Source organism: Acinonyx jubatus, chromosome C2 (genome assembly GCF_027475565.1).
Source record: "Acinonyx jubatus isolate Ajub_Pintada_27869175 chromosome C2, VMU_Ajub_asm_v1.0, whole genome shotgun sequence".
Taxonomy (NCBI): Eukaryota; Metazoa; Chordata; class Mammalia; order Carnivora; family Felidae; genus Acinonyx; species Acinonyx jubatus.
In genome coordinates this window covers 119906630-119922709 of record NC_069384.1, presented here as the reverse complement: position 1 = coordinate 119922709, position 16080 = coordinate 119906630, and the positions used below count along the sequence as shown (strand labels likewise).

At 38.5% G+C, this 16080-nt stretch overlaps 2 protein-coding genes across 8 annotated transcripts in view; both read left to right on the top strand.

The window, feature by feature from the left end:
- LOC106984994 (uncharacterized) overlaps positions 1-1593 on the top strand; it is a 48766-nt gene extending 47173 nt beyond the window's left edge. For 2 of the 4 annotated variants that reach the window (XM_053221375.1, XM_027061707.2), the window contains one exon: positions 734-1593. In XM_053221375.1, coding sequence (XP_053077350.1) covers positions 734-918 — 185 coding nt within the window. In that variant the 3' untranslated portion in view covers positions 919-1593. The remainder of the gene's footprint in view (positions 1-733) is intronic. The other 2 variants (XM_053221372.1, XM_053221374.1) reach the window with 2 other exon arrangements.
- Positions 1594-6136: 4543 nt separating this feature from the next.
- Positions 6137-12541, top strand: RNF7 (ring finger protein 7). Of its 4 annotated transcripts, none has more exons than XR_003420928.2 (4): positions 6137-6417; positions 10018-10065; positions 11304-11427; positions 11602-12541. XR_003420928.2 is itself a non-coding variant. In XM_027061702.2 (4 exons), exons 1-4 carry the CDS (start codon positions 6250-6252, stop codon positions 11618-11620), a joined length of 366 nt encoding a protein of 121 aa, XP_026917503.1. In that variant the 5' UTR covers positions 6139-6249; the 3' UTR covers positions 11621-12541. The 4 variants fall into 4 exon arrangements, 3 of the variants coding, with proteins under 3 accessions (XP_026917503.1, XP_026917505.1, XP_014935628.2); XM_027061702.2 differs by having other exon boundaries at positions 6139-6424; XM_027061704.2 differs by lacking the exon at positions 11304-11427 and having other exon boundaries at positions 6144-6417.
- Positions 12542-16080: the final 3539 nt, after the last annotated feature.

The following is a 16080-nucleotide window of genomic DNA, read 5'->3' as shown; positions in this document are numbered from 1 at the left end:
TGAGTCTTGATTTCTGCTCAGGTCGTGATCTCGCAATTTGAGCCCCATATCTCGCTCTGCACTCACAGTGCAGAGCCTGCTTAGGATTCTCTCTCTGTCCCTTCCCTACTCATGCTCAATCTCTCCCCCTCAAAAAAAAAAAAAAAAAATGAGCCAATAAAGTATTAGAGGCAATGAAAGACAAGATTAGAATTTCACTTTCAGATGATTAATCTGGAAGTAGAGCCCAGAATGAATTTGGGGCTGGGAAAGTCTGAGGCTAGGAAGACCAGTTAGAAGACCACTGGAATTATCCAGGTAAACATATGACAGTAGGAATGGAAAAGAAAGGACTAGGGTAAGAAGTTATTACAGAAATAAATTGTTATGGATCACTCACATTAAGAGGGAGGGGTGCCTGGGTGGCTCAGTCCGTTGAGCCTCCAACTGTTGATTTTGGCTCAGATCATGACCTTGTGAGATAAAGCCCCACGTCGGGCATCAGACTCCCCACAGGGTGTGGTGCCTGCTTGGGATTCTCTCTCTCCCTTTCTGTCTGCCTCTCCCCCTCTCAAAATAAATACAGAAACAACTATATAGATATAGATATAGGGAAAAGGTATTAAGTGAAAGGAATATTGCCCAGCTAATAAGAATGTGGGAGAATGCCCCTCTCAGAAGCCCCAGACTTACTCCATTAAATGGAGTTGTGAAATATCTTACGCATTTACTATTATGTTCTTTCCCCCATCAGGTAAATGTCCAGTCTTAAAAATTACAGTCACTCCTCAAATCTCTTCAGAAACCTTCAGATCTATTTGGAAAAATAGCAAGAAATCTAGTATTACCTGTAAAAAGAAGAAAAAGGTATGCTCTCGGATGTCTGTGTCTGTGAATTTCAGCCACCAGGGGAGTGCTGTATGGATTCCTGGGCACTAAACTGGGGTAGATGCCATCTTCAGCAGATTTTGCACTTGATAAAATCATGAGAATTTTGGTTCTGGGTAACAGTATCCTTGTGATGGATGATGATTGGACAAAGGACAAGTAGTAAGGGAACAACATAGTTCCCTCAAATGTTAGTGCAAATCTTGCCTCCTGTCTTCAGCTTTCCCACTTCCCACCCAAATCCTGGTTCCTGTTAGCTTATTGTGGATTTGAAATGGTGAATTTACTCAAACTATTTATGAAGCATGTGGGATCTGTTAGGGGGTAATGATTTACGTATGTTTGCTCTTTATTGTATGAAGTTGAACTTCCTTTTTTTTTTTTTTTTAATTTGTGATTCTTGTTCATTATTTCACAGGCTAAAAACTGAATGTGGATGCCATATCTTTTTATGGGTGCTATCTATCTTCATAGCCTAGAAAGATATTGCTTGTTCAATAATAATAGTTTTCACTGGAACCGTGCCTCTTTCAAGTTCTAAATTTTGATGACTATTTTATGAAAGTTCAAAGTAGTGTTAATCCTATTATGCTTGTCATTTTCGAAAATGTGGGTTTCACAAGTTGGCCTTAGTAAAAATAGGTAGGATTCTTCTCTGGGGCCTCTTATGTGCATGTGAAATTTATAATTTAAAGGAAGTCGTGATCTTTAAGAAAGAAAGAAAGAAAGAAAGAAAGAAAGAAAGAAAGAAAAGAAAGAAAGAAAGAAACTACTTCCATAAGTATATCTATAGTTGGGAACAATAGGAATATTTGGAAGTAATAACCACTTTCTGAAAGACAGCATCTCCCAAAATGGGGATCTTCCCCAAATGAGAAAACTTCTAATCACTTTATCCCCCTGCCCCATGAAGATATCTGCTCCATGGGAAAGGCAAGAGGTACGGTTGACCGATGTATGGATGATAAATTGGATTAGTTGAAAGTCATATGTATGACAATATGGTTCAGGGATGAAAAACATGGACTGGGGAATGAAATGGACTGAAATTTTCTGGAAAACTGCTGCTTTCCAGGTGTGTGACATTAGCCAAGTCAGTGGGCCTCGCTGAGCCTCAGTTTTCCCTGATGCAAGATACAGATAAGAGTAGCACCTGTCTCATGAGATGACACATGTCAAGCATTTTGGGACAATACTTGTTTCATAGTGCATGCTCAAATATAAATATTAGTGGCTACTATTATTGTTGATGTTAGAATTGAATGTTTCCAGTTATTTCACTTGGAACAGCTACACAAGAAAAGACCTCTTCATTTTTGAAGTTAAAAAAAAAATCACAACAAACAAGACTGTTGGGGTGCCTGACTAGCTCAATTGGGAAGGCATGAGACTCTTGATCTCAGGATCATGAGTTCAAGCCCCACGTTGGGTGTGGAGCCTGTTTAAAATTAAATTAAATTAAATTAAATTAAATTAAATTAAATTAAATAGGGGCACCTGGGTGGCTCAGTCAATTAGCTGTCTGACTCTTGATCTCAGCTCAGGTCTTGATCTCAGAGTTGTGAGTTCAGGCTCTGTGTTGGGCACTCTGTGTTGGGCACTGTGTTGGGCACTGGGCTCTGTGTGAAGCCTACTTTAAAAAATTAATTAATTAACTAATTAATTAAAGTTATTTTTTAAAAGGCAAGACTGTCATTCATATTATATACAAATGTAACAAGTTCTGGCAAGTCTGTGGAACCAAACTATCTGTGGAGTTGAGGATGGGTAGAGTAAATTATGTCCACCCTTAAATATCTTAGCATCTAGCCAGGAAGACAAGATTCTCATCCGTTAAAAGTAAACAATAATAGAGTGTAAGAGTTGAAATAACAGATCTTCAGAACTGACACATCCAGTGTGTGAGGCCTCCTGAGAAATTGTTCCTGCTTAAAAAAAAAAAGACCTTTTTGAAATCTGCCACAGACATCCACTGGGTCGGAGTGTAAAATCTTTGTGCCTCTTTAGAAGTCTTTTGACAATGTCTATCAAAATTAAAAATACATAACTTTTGGCCTAGGCATTCTACTTCTAGAAATTTATTTTACATGTATACTCTCACAGATGAGTTAGAAAATATTTATAATGATGTTCACTGCAGCACTGCTTATTATACGTTGGAAACAGCTAAATGTCTCTCAAAGGATTCTCAGAGAAATCCTCAGAGAAATGGGGCAATACTGTGCAACCATCAAGAATACTGTGCATATGGAAGTGCTTATATGGAAAGTGTCCTCTCATACTACACAAAAAGAGCAGGCTAGAGAATAATATGTGTAAAAAAAACTCATATGAAAAATGTTGTAATATGTAATATGTACCAACAATCCCACTTCTGGGTATATACCCAAAAGAATTGAAAGCAGGGTTATGAAGAGATATTTGTACACTCATGTTCACAGTGGCATTATTCACGATAGTCAAAATGTGCAAGTAACTCAAATGTCTATTGATGGATGAATGGATCAGCAAAATGTGGCCTGTCCACACAATAGAATATTACTAAACATTAAAAAGGAAGGAAATTGGGGCACCTGGGTGGCTCAGTCAATTAAGCATCCGACTTTGGCTCAGGTTATGATCTCACCGTTCATGACTTTGAGCCCCGAGTCGGGCTGTGTGCTGACAGCCCAGAGCCTGGAGCCTGCTTCAGATTTTGCGTCTCACTCTCTCTCTCTGCCCCTCCCCTGCTCGTGCTCTGTCTCTCTCTCAAAAATAAATAAACTTAAAAAAATAAATAAATAAAAAGGAAATTCTGAAACATGCTACAACATGGATGAAACTTGAAGACACTGTGCTAAATGAAATAAACCAGTCACAAAAAGATAAATACTGTACGATTCCACTTATATGAGATACCTTGGATAATCAAACTCAGAAATCAGGTAAAATGCTGGTTCCTGAGAGAAGAAGGGCAGATAGAAAATTGTTTGATGAATATAGTTTCCATTTTGGAAGATGAAAAAGTTCTGGACTTTGTAAATGTAAATGTAAACTTTGACAATGTAAATGTACCTAATACTATGGAATTCTACACAAAATAGTGATAAACTTCATTGTGTGTATTTTATCACAAATTAAAATTTTTTAAATGAGTTGTATTATGTATCTGTTTGTACATGTATAGGCATTTCTGGAGAGTCTATTAACAGTACTTGCTTTGTTTCATTGTAGATCATTTTACTGTTTTAACATTTTTATCATTTATGAGCTGTCGATTTAAATTTTTTTCATTTTTTTAATGTCTGAGAGAGAGAGAGAGAGAGCATGAGCATGCACACGTGCAAGCAGGGGAGGGGCAGAGAGAGAGGGAGAGAGAGAATCCCATGGGTGCTCTGCACTGATGGTGTGGAGCCTGCTTGGGATTCTCTCTCTCCTTCTCTCTCTCTCTCTGCCCTGCCCTGCTTGTGCACTCTCTCTCTCAAAATACATAAACTTTAAAAAAACAAACACTTAAATTGTTTGATAAACATCAGTAATAGCCTTTTTTGGTTGCTGTGTGTCCTGGTGACAAAAGAGTACAGTAAGTGCTGTGATTTCCCAGAAATATTATATGAATATATGTTGGCAAAGAGCAGTGAGTGAAGACACAAAGATGAGTACGTTTTTCCTCAGTACAGAGAACAATCCAGCTGGAGCAGGTAGGGGAAGTTCTGTCCGGTTGAAGAGATGTTAAAGTGTAGGGAAAAAAGAGTGTCCTTGAGTTTTCAGCATTTCAACTGCATGTCTCTCCTTTTTCTTTCAAACCGCCCCGTTCCCAACAGCAGAGTGCATTTTATCCGTCTAGTACCGGCCTTCCTCCTTTGTTAGATGTCTGCATTTAGAGCCGTCTCTAGACTGATGTGTGGTCGTTTAACATGAACAAAACATGTGTTTTGTATGGTTCATCTGGGTTTGTTTACAAGCATTTTTATCTGGCTCATAAAGTTAGTGTGGTCAGATTAACATCTGCCACCACTTCTACTGCTCTGCTCTGTCTGGCTGACAGCTTGGGAGAGGAGTGCTTTCTTCACTCATTTCCTGGTCTGGAGGGCCTCCCATCTCCCCCCAGTTCAAACTTGACCTCTTCCGTGAGGCTTTTCCTGACAGCATCAGTCCTCAGCATTATCTCTGTCCTTCACAGCACTTCACATTCCACTCAACAAGCAGCACACATAGCATCTAGCCAAATGTGACCCTGTGTCCATATTTCCATTTTTACATATTTATGCATCCTTGTATCCTCTGCCAAACTCCTTGAGTTTGGTTAGCTCCTATCCAGGCACAAGGCCCAGTATCAGGAGACCAAGAGATGTTGAGAGGCCCATTAAGAGGAGATCGGATGTTCTGAATTCCAAACCTTTGGTAACAGGTGTCCACCACTAGGTGGTGGTGGTGATCAGGCATCTCCTCAGGCGTTCATTACCTCAGCGTTCTTATCTTTTAAATGAAGATGTTGTCTGCTTTGCTTGAGAAAACGGAAGAACATGACCCCGGGCTAAAAGTAGAAGAACCCACGTTTCATAACTGTCAGCTTCACGTAGCAGCAGTGTACTCCTTAAATTACTTTTCTGGACCTTATTAAAAGGAGGAGGTCAAACTAGATCAGAGGTTTTCGGAGCCTGGATGCCAGGGTTCTTGGCATCCTTCCAGGGGACCAATAGGTCAAAACTATTTGCATAACAGTATTCAGAGCGATTTCTCTCTTTTCACTCAATTAAAATTTATTAAAAAGCAAATATATGCATCTTACATGAAGTCTCTTTAAGGTCCTAATAATTTTTAAGTATAACGGGGTCCTGAGCCCAAAAAGTTTGAGAACCACTGAACCAGGTTTCTCAGAACTTCTGAGGCCAGACGTTTCCTAGATACCAAGAAGAAGGTGGTGTTAAAGGCCTGGTCTCAGCTCTGAAAGAGTTTACGAGTCGCGGGGCGGGGGGCGGGGGGCGGGGGTGGGGGGGGGAACGAGACAAATGGTTACATTAACAAGATAATTTGTGAGAGTGGTAAATTTCACGAAGTCACACAGCAAGGCATCTGATGCCTGCACAGTGTGCTCCGGAGCACGGGAGAGCAACACTCAACAGCACACCGCCCGGGGTTCACAACGGAAACTCCCTGGAGGCCCTCAGCCCTCGGGGTTGCCACAGCGAGCCGAGGTGCAGGGAGAAATGCGCCAGAGCGCTAGCGTCCTGTAACGTCACTGGGCCGCGCCAGCCAATCCGGGCGGTCCTTGTCGTAGGCACTGCGGTGGCCCGCGGCCTGCAGGCGGCGCTGTGGGCCCGTCGGGCGGCCCCACAGAGCCGCCATAGCCGCCCGCCTACCCCGACTTAACGTCTCCGCTGTCGGCTCCGCGCCGCCGCCATGGCCGACGTGGAAGACGGCGAGGAACCCTGCGCCTTGTCCTCTCACTCCGGGAGCGCAGGCTCCAAGTCAGGAGGCGACAAAATGTTCTCTCTCAAGAAGTGGAACGCGGTGGCCATGTGGAGCTGGGACGTGGAGTGCGATACGTGCGCCATCTGCAGGGTCCAGGTGATGGGTAAGCGCTGCACGCGAGGCCGGGGCCGAACTGCGGCCTCCGCGGGCCGATTCTGGGCGTGGAGGACGGGCGAAGGCTGGGAGAGACCCCAGTCCAGAGGAGTGGGGGCTGGGATGCCGGGAGCCACCGGTGCTGTTGCTGGCCCGAGGGCTGGTGCTGCCGTCGCCTGGGGCTCAGCAGGCGCCCAGCGCCCGGACCTGGTATTCTAGGGGTAGAAACGGGCAGTGAGCTGAGGAATTAAGGTAATTTCTGGTAGTGATGGGTGTGGCCAAGGAAATAAAACTGGATGATTTGTTGGCCGCTGGGAGAAGCCACTTGGGTTTGTTTGGCCAGCTCCATGTCTAAAAGCAAACCACAAAGGGGTCAGGGTAAAGTCCCTGAATAAGTAGGACACTTTAATGGTTGTGGTCACGCACCAAAGTGATGCTCTGGAGTCATCTTCCACAGAAACGACACCCTCAGTTCGCTCTTGAGAGGCGAAAGGAAGAAAATGTTCCTAGCCATTGCCATTTCCGAATTAGCTACTGCTATTCTGCGGGCTTTTAACTCTGGATGTTTCAGGATAGGTCAGATGGCACTCGCTTGTCTTGAAGGGGGATACAGTGTGGTTCACGAATATTTTTAAGGTTCATGGGAGTTGAAGAATGTAAGCCCTTTATTCAGAAACATAAAACTTTTTCTGGCCCCTCCTATCAAAGGATGCCATTTTCTGAAGATCCTGCCCTGCTCTGAGTCAGGCCTTTGTGGAGAGCCCTGTTGTACAAATAAGTCTTAACTTCTTTCTGTGATGTTTCGAATAAAACTACTGGGCCACGCGAAACCTTTCAGAACAGCTTCATCCTTTTATATTTTATATCCTGTCTTTTTTAAGATCTCAGACCACCTTGAAAAAGACATGCTATTCTAAATGCCAGTTATATTTTTAAACAGAGCATTTAAAACTACTGAGAGAGAATCTTAATTTTGTTTCTTGGGGGTAGGTGAAAACTGAGGTTGTATAGCTTGAAAACTTTGTGTCTTGCTCTGAAAAATGACAGAATTGGAGAAAATAAACAGAATTTCTCTCTCAAGGGATGAAATTTAAACCTACCAGAATCAAGAGATTTTTTCAATTTACACTTTTTAGTACACACTTGTTTTTTATTCATGAGGACTTGCTTCAAAGAGGATTTACAGCAAAGGGATTCAGATTTTTTTTACTTTTGAAAGAACTTGATTTCAGACATGATCCACTTGTTTTGCATATTAGGTCTTAAAAGTACCTAGCTTATTGGCCTGCAATACAGCCCCCTTGCCCCACCCCTTACTTAAGAACTAGAATCATAATTTCCAGTTTGGGTGGCGTTGTTAACTTATCCAGGGAACTTAATCTTTTCTTCTTTTGCAAGACAAGCTTTGCTAAAAATTTTATCCCCTAAATATCCTTTAGTTCAAAATGAAGAATGTTCCTGAAAAGTGTGTTTTATATTTCTACCCAAAGAAAAATTTTAGATCTGTAGGTAGAAATGCAGAATTCAGAGTAATGGTTGACATCTTTGCAACACATAAACTTTACTGGGATATTTGGAGTAAGTCAAAATATGGGCTATAAATGTTTCACATTCACATTAGCTTTCTAATTATAGCTAGTGTTCTGCTACTGTGGATTAATTTTGCAGATTTGCAACAGCTGTACTTTGAGTTCAGCAAAGTGTTCTGGACTAGACCTTTGTATTTTCTTTATGAGGTGTTAAAATCCATTTAGTGGTCAGGTGACAGCAGAAGGAAGTTTGTTTTTCAGACTTCCCAAGCTAACCCTAGTTAGCATCATTCTAAAAGGAGTTACTGTTATTGTACTCCTTAGAAATGTTTTGTTTTAGATTTTAGGAATATCGTGAAAAGAATTTTTTTCTTTTATCTAAAACTTTAGGACTTTTTATAGATTTAGGTTGGGTTTTGATAATGAGTCTAAATCAAATGTCAGTCATAATCCCGAGATTCCTAGATTCTGCAGAAGAGGCCACTTAATTCCTTAATTTTTCAAATTCCTCTCATACACCTAAATGATTTGTTACGACTTCTTGACCCAAGATTTGCCTGTCAGCCCATTCTGATGCGGTTAACACTCTCTGGTTTCCTTCATTCTGAAAGGAGCAAATGGCACAGTGAGCAAATGTTGAAGAAGAGGAAAATAGGTTTGCTAGTACTGCTGCATTCTAAAGAGCCAGAGTAACCCTTCATGGCTATTTATGTTAACTTGGACATTTGACATACCTTCTGGAGTCTTGTTTTCCTAATTTGTGAAAGAGGTAGTTGGGCACACAGACTGTAATTCTGTGATTATACAGAACCAGAGCTGTGTCTTCACCCTTATATCATGATCCTTATGATATTTAGTTGTTTGCCTGCCTACCTCCCCATTTCCTGGTGAGACCAGGGACCCAGACTTGGTCATTTTGGTGTCCCCAGTGCATAACTCCATATACAGAGCAGATACTCAGTAATTGTGGGATTGAAGAAAGCCTCAGGAGGCAGTGGTTGTTTTCAGTCCACACCGAAGTGGCCAGGGTGGTGTGTTTTTTTAGGGTAAGAGCATGCAGAGAGGAGCAAACAAATGCCTGAGCATAATCCAGTGTTAAGAAAAGGACCAGGCTTCAGCTCCACCGTGTATCTATTTTTACAGAATTCTTTTTCTCTAATTTATGTTAAAAACTATTTTGTTGTTGTTGTTGGTTTGAACTTCCTTTTACCCATCTTGGACTCCTCTTCCAGCTAGTGAATGAATCCATTTCATTGGTCCCTAAAATATCCTATAGTACCTCCTTCATCAAGCAAATAGTAGTATAGATTAAATTTTGAAAACTAATGTACCCTTTAGGTTCCCATTCCTAAAATGCACTCCCAAGTAAATTATTAAAATGCATTGCCATTGTTGGATAAATGCTTTGGACTCAGACATATTTGTAGAAGGAGCATTTTCTTAAAAAAAAAAAAAAGAGAGAGAGAGAGAGAGAGTCTAGTATTTAAGAGGTTCTTTAAAAATTAATTTTAATTTAATTTTTATAGAGATCATACAGTCACAAAATTCAGAATTTTAAGAAACTATACAATGAAGACTGCTTCCCATTCCATCTTCTCTTAGGTAGACTTTATTATCAGTTACTTGATTATTCTTCTAGAGTTTCTGTATGTGTGTACAGGCAAATACCAATTTATATGCATGGCTTACGCTTAAAAGGTGTCTTGAAAATAAGCTACCCCCAAGGTTGATCTATGTGAGCATGCCCAGTCAGCTTATAGGAACTTCTAATATAATGAAGTATGGCATAGTTTTCTCTGGTGGTTGAATCCACCTCGGGGACACCTTTTTATCAGAGCTGGTGAAAATAGAGGGTCGGTAACCCATGTGAAATTGCTCCTGGTCATAAGTAAATGAGTAGAGTGCCTTGCACTTTATTCATCTTTAAATAGTTATGTTTAGATGAGAGATAAATAGTTTGAATCCTTTATCTCCATCTCTAACCCTTTGGGCTTTTATTTGACTTTGAAGTGTCTGGGTTTTAGAAATTGCATTCTGAGCATCAGAATGAGAATTGCTATTTGTTTACTTTTAGATGCCTGTCTTAGATGTCAAGCTGAAAACAAACAAGAGGATTGTGTTGGTATGTTGTAATTTCATTCTCTTGCTTTTTCAACTGAAGGTTTTCTCTCAGTGGGGATGTTTGAATTTGTGATTAAGATTGACTTTATCAATACATAAAAATAAACTGTAAAGCAGTGATCTATTATTAATGTAAAATGTGTTCTCAAAAGGCCTTAATGGAATTAATCTGCAAGTTCTTTTATTGCCTGTAATTAAGAAGAATTGATTATATATTCCACACATGGCGATAGTAAATATTTGATAATCAACAAAGAAATAATTCTTTTCTGTTAAGAAAATTTTAAGGGATTACCAAAATGTCATTTAAATTTTAACTGTGTTATAGGTCAGATTTGGTAGGGTTTTATTCTAATAAAGCATTGCAGTTTTCAGTACTGTTATTATTCAGTATTTAACTTTTCAGCCAACATAGAAAAAATTCTAAGTGCTCTCTTTTTCAGTATAGTTTGTATATGGAAATCTGTTGAATTTTGCTAATAGCCTGGGACTACAAAAGTTGTTTTAGGATAAATATTTTAAGCAGTTCAAAGGTTTTTATGTCCTAGTTCTTGAAGTCATCACTTCTAGATTGCTATGTATAAAAGCTTTTCTGAAAATGAAAGGTTAACTTTGTACTTTGTGTTTGCGTTGTTTATATATACCTTTTTAATAATGATTTATTCAGTATTTATCAAATCCTGTTTCTTCCTCCTGAAACACTTACAGTGATTTCCTTTTGCTTCCTACTCCCTGTAGCCAGTTTTCATAAGAAGTTGGTTATTTTTTTCTTTTTTTCCATGTTCTTTCATTGTTCTGTTATCATATAGGTCAAGCAAGGGACAAATAAAGCCCACATTTGAGATTGCATTTCAGATTATGGGAGATTGCCCTTGGTTTAAGAAATATTTAACTTGAGAATTGTGAGGTTTAGGGCACCTTTCTTTGATCACAGAAAGTCCTCTGTTTCTAGCCAGCCACTTTGAAAAGTTCATGTGTTTGTCACATGAGGAATTGCACTGCTTATGGATGACATCAACACTTCTAGAAAATAACTGAGTAGATGTACAGCTGATAATGTTTAGAAATATGTCATCTATTTATAACAGATTACTGTGAACTGAAAACTCATGTTGGTAAATAAAAATCAGGAGGATATTGTTCAATAAAATAAAGATCAAAAGGTCTCCAAGGTCAGTCTTTGACTGAGAAGGTCTGGGATCTAAGGAAGGCTCAAGTTCTTTAATCTCCTAACTTCAGGAAGACAGCATGTGGAGCTGTGTAGGGGCTGGGGGCCACCACATCACTCACAGACTCTAAACAATGATGAAAAAGTCCCCCAGTCACAGCGCCTCATCTCACTTCTTAAGTGTGGTTTACACAGGTAAGTTGTTATTTTCTTTATAGATAGAAAAAATGTTGACTAATTAGCCATCTTTATTCAAGATTATGAATCATGATTATTCTTCATAATATAAAATAACCTGTAATTTTGAGTTGGATAATTTAAATTAAAATATGTAATGTAAAATATTCTTTTTCTTTTTTTCCCTTTCAGTGGTCTGGGGAGAATGTAATCATTCCTTCCACAACTGCTGCATGTCCCTGTGGGTGAAACAGAACAATCGCTGCCCTCTCTGCCAGCAGGATTGGGTGGTCCAAAGAATCGGCAAATGAGAGTGGAGGCTTTCTTAGTGCATTTGTTTGGAGCCCTGGTGGATCTTGTTATCAAGTGCCCTACAAAGGCCAGAACACTCCAGGGAACTAATTCTTCAAATAGGAGGAGATGGCTCTGTGGTCCTTTGGTACTCATCACAGGCATGGCTTAGCATTTTGTTTTATTTTCAGAAATTCTCTACAATTAAGAAGATAATTTATTAAAGATGGTCTTTCCTACCTCTGTGGTATGTATCCCACACACTGCTTAGAAGTGCTTTAAAGGAGGAGAGAGCTACAAATTTAATGACTTTATAATTTGCTTATTGGTATCCTGGGGGTTGTGGAAGTAGTTCCATTCAGAAGAGAACTTGTTGCATGCTTATAGTTGATCAGTTAAAAAAAAAAAAAAGACAATGTTACAGAAACAAATAAAGTGCAGTTTAAAACCCAACTCTTATCCTTAATTTGTTCCTCATATTTATTTTTGGCTGGGAGGGGGTGATTCATGAAGTCTTTGTATGATATAATGAAAATTTTAAGTTTGGACCAGTGAACAGGGTAAATAAAATTTAATCTTCAGGCATATGGAATTGTGGTTGTCTTTTAGGCTATTATCCTCTATCTTTGGTTCATCAAGAAAACCTAAATCTGCACTCACCTCACTGTCCAAGCATTGAATGGTAAAGAACAGAAGTATTTGTTCTGGTCAGATTATGTTGTAATTTAACTGTTTTAGGTGGAATGTTAATGAGGGGAAAATGTTTACCACTGTAGCACTGGGTCAAAAAGTTTATTTTATTACACAGTGTTTTAATAAATGGTTTATTCTGTTTACTTCATTTGAATTGTCATTATTACAATTTTTTAATTTTTTTTTAATGTTTATTTATTTTTGAGAGACAGAGACAGAGTGTGAGCAGGGGAGGGGCAGAGAGAGAGAAAGACACAGAATCTGAAGAGACTCCAGGTTTTGAGCTGTCAGCACAGAGCCTGACACGGGTCTCGAACTCACAAGCCGTGAGATCATGACCTGAGCCGAAATCAAACGCCCAACCGACTAAGCCACCCAGGCTCCCCATCATTATTACAATTTTATGTACAACTTTAAGCTTCATGTTAATAAGCTAATATGTCAAGTGAGTGCTTTAATTTGAAAAAATATTCATATACTCTTATTTGGTAGTAATAAAATTTAAAGTTTATTACCTGGAAATGTGAAGTGTGAGAAAATACTTAAATTTTATCAAACTCATTCACATTTAATGGAGGTTATCTGGTAACAGTTTATGGACCACAAGTTTATTTTGAATTATTCCATAATAAAGGCCACAAGCTATGAATTTTGAAAAATCTTTATCATTCACTTCTTCAGTTTGTCAATCTGAATCTTCTTATATCTAAGTGATGCAGATACATAAAAGAATGTTAAAATATAATTTAAAAACTAGAATTCATAGGCTTTCATATTGGTTTTCATATTTCATACTAATCTGATTTCTCTGGAAACTTGCTTTAGTATGAATTTTTTCACAGTTTACTGAGAAAATTAATTACCATATGGGGGTAAATAAAGCACCTTTTATCCTATAATATTAAGTATAATACTATCAAGTTTTCCTAAACTTAACCATACGATTAACATAATCATATCTTACAGAAAACTGTGACTAGAGCTATAAGTACAGTCCAGCCAAGACTTTGAAGAGGTTTATGTAAGTTTACATATGGTGAATGTGTGTCTTCAGTGAACACCTGCTGAAACCACAGAGTTGAGGGGCAATATGTAAGTGAAGACTAGGAGGAATGAGACAAGTGGGAAAGTCACCCTGCTTAGATGTAGTTACTTCACTACTTCTGCCCCAAACCATGTATCACAACACATTCTATATATGCTTATTTTTTCAGGGATTTTCTTTCTTTCCTTTTTTTTTTTTTTAATCTTTTTAATGTCTATTTATTTTTGAAAGAGACAGAGACAGAATGTGAGTGGGTTAAGGGCAGAGAGAGAGGGAGACACAGAATCCAAAGCGGGCTCCGGGCTCCAAGCTGTCAGTACAGAGCCTGATGCCTGTGGGGCTCAAACTCATGGACTGCAAGATCATGACTTGAGCCAAAGTCGGTTGCTCAATTGACCGAGCCTCTCAGGTGCCCCTTTTCAGGGATTTTCAGTTGAAGAAGAATCAATAGGGGCACCATGTTTCAGCTTAGAGAAGTAGTTGGAAAGAGTATTGGCTCCCATCTTTGTAGTTTATCCAGATCATTTTTCTTTTTTGTAAATTAATGACAGCAGTTTCAAATAATTTTTCTTTTGAGTTATACTTAGGCTTTTTAGTTTGATGTGTGTGTGTGTCCTTTTGCAAGTTCTGCTATTGAAGATGCTTTTCCAGGTCATATTTAATAACTTGCTTATATGGTTCATTTTGTAAAGTCTATTGAAAGATATGTGTATCCATTAGAAATGAATCTTCTTTTGCTTTCATAATCCTGATTGTGTAGTACATGCATGCATATTAAATAATGAGATAAAAAGTTAATTACAATACACAAATATGTTTGACCACTTGAATGCTTGTCATTGTACAGTGAGCTATTTTAGCAGCTTTTGTTTGACATTTTTAAAAGGATATATCCATAAAATGTGAACCAAATATTTGGCTTTGCACTGAAGAGAAAATCGGTAAGAATGTCTAGTTATTTTAGTCAGAATGACAGAACGTAAATGCAGCGTGAAGGATGGAGTCATAAGAAGATTTGCCACACAGCAAAACCACAGGCCCACTGCCGAACAAAGCTGTGTTTCTACTCCGCATCGCCATCTGAGGGTGGAAGAGGAGGAGGGGCTGGGACAGAGCAGCACTGATCCTACCCATCCTGGGATGATATCAGCTCATCTGCATAGCCATCTGAAAGTTTAGCACATATTGTTTCATCAGAAAGACACACTGTGACATTTAATTATGAGTTCTAAAGCAAAAGTTACGCATTGAACAGACTTTTCTTTCCATTGGATTAAACAATACTGAATTTTCTTTTGCTAGTATAATGGAAACATGTTGGTCATCTTCACCTATTTAATTTTCCATCAATGCAAGGTGCATTCTTATATCACAAGTAACATCTAAATCAGTAAATCTTACTCTCTCAAACCCATTCCTTTTTATAAACTATGTCCCCATTACTATCCTGAAATTCATAACTAACACATAATTAAAGTGTATATAATAATTGTAATATGTAAATATAAAATAACAATTATAAAATACAAGTAAAAGGAAAGTATATTCTAATTCATTTGCATTTCAGTATGTATATACTTGGGTGTGATTACACCAGGAAACATGAAGAAGCAGGCTGATCCACATATGGATGCGTGTGTGTGTGATCACCATATATAGACCGCAGTAAGGTAGACTGTTGTGATTTAGTAACATGGGAGCATTTTCATTGATAGTAAGAACTACCCCCTCAAATGGTAGATCACACTTAGTGTACAGTCTTTTGATTTACATGTTAGTTAGTTGCATGGTTGGAAATTTCAATGACGTAGTTATTGAATATTCACTTGGCAGTCTTCTAGGCATAAGGAATAAGCTCAAAATTGTTTTATTAACTGAAGCTAATGTAGAAGTCTTTAGGGTCAGAGGAAAAAAAAAAGCTTAAATGTTCCTTTAGAAGTTTAGTAGATCTCTGATAATAAATGTAACTTTTTAAAAATGTTTTCTGCAGAATTTTTAACAGGGAAGCACTTTTTTTTTTTTTTTTTTTTTTTTTTTATCTTTCAGAGAGCGAGAGAACATGCAAGCAGGGAGGAGGCAGAAGGAGAGAGAGAGATTCTTTAAGCAGGCTTCATGCTCAGCGTGGAGCCTGACACGCAAGGCTCAATCCCACGACCCTGGGATCATGACCTGAGCCAAAATCAAGAGTCCGATGCTCAAACAGACTGAGCCACTCAGGTGCCCCTGTTTTTCTGCTTTTTAAAGTTATTGCCAAGAGCTAACTTTTCAGGATAATTCTCTGAAAAGAAAGTTAGAAATTTTCCATGGTTAATTTAGTAAGCCCAGTTAAAAACATATATATTTAGAGGAAAAATACTGCTGGTTTGAATATAAGGAAGATTGGAATTAAAGTATAAATGTATTTCAAATATTTTTAAATATAAAATTTAAATATATTTTATATTGAACATTTGATAAAACACATGACAAATATTTGTAGAAGAGTTCCTCTTCAGCCATTTTATGTCATTTCCATTTCTGCCACGGTTAGGTTTTGTTCAACAAAATAATGTCTGACAGGAAAAATATCTTCTCTGCATTTTGACGCTCCACTTAATGGCTGAGAGTGGACCCTAGAGCCAGGATACCTGAATTTGAATCCC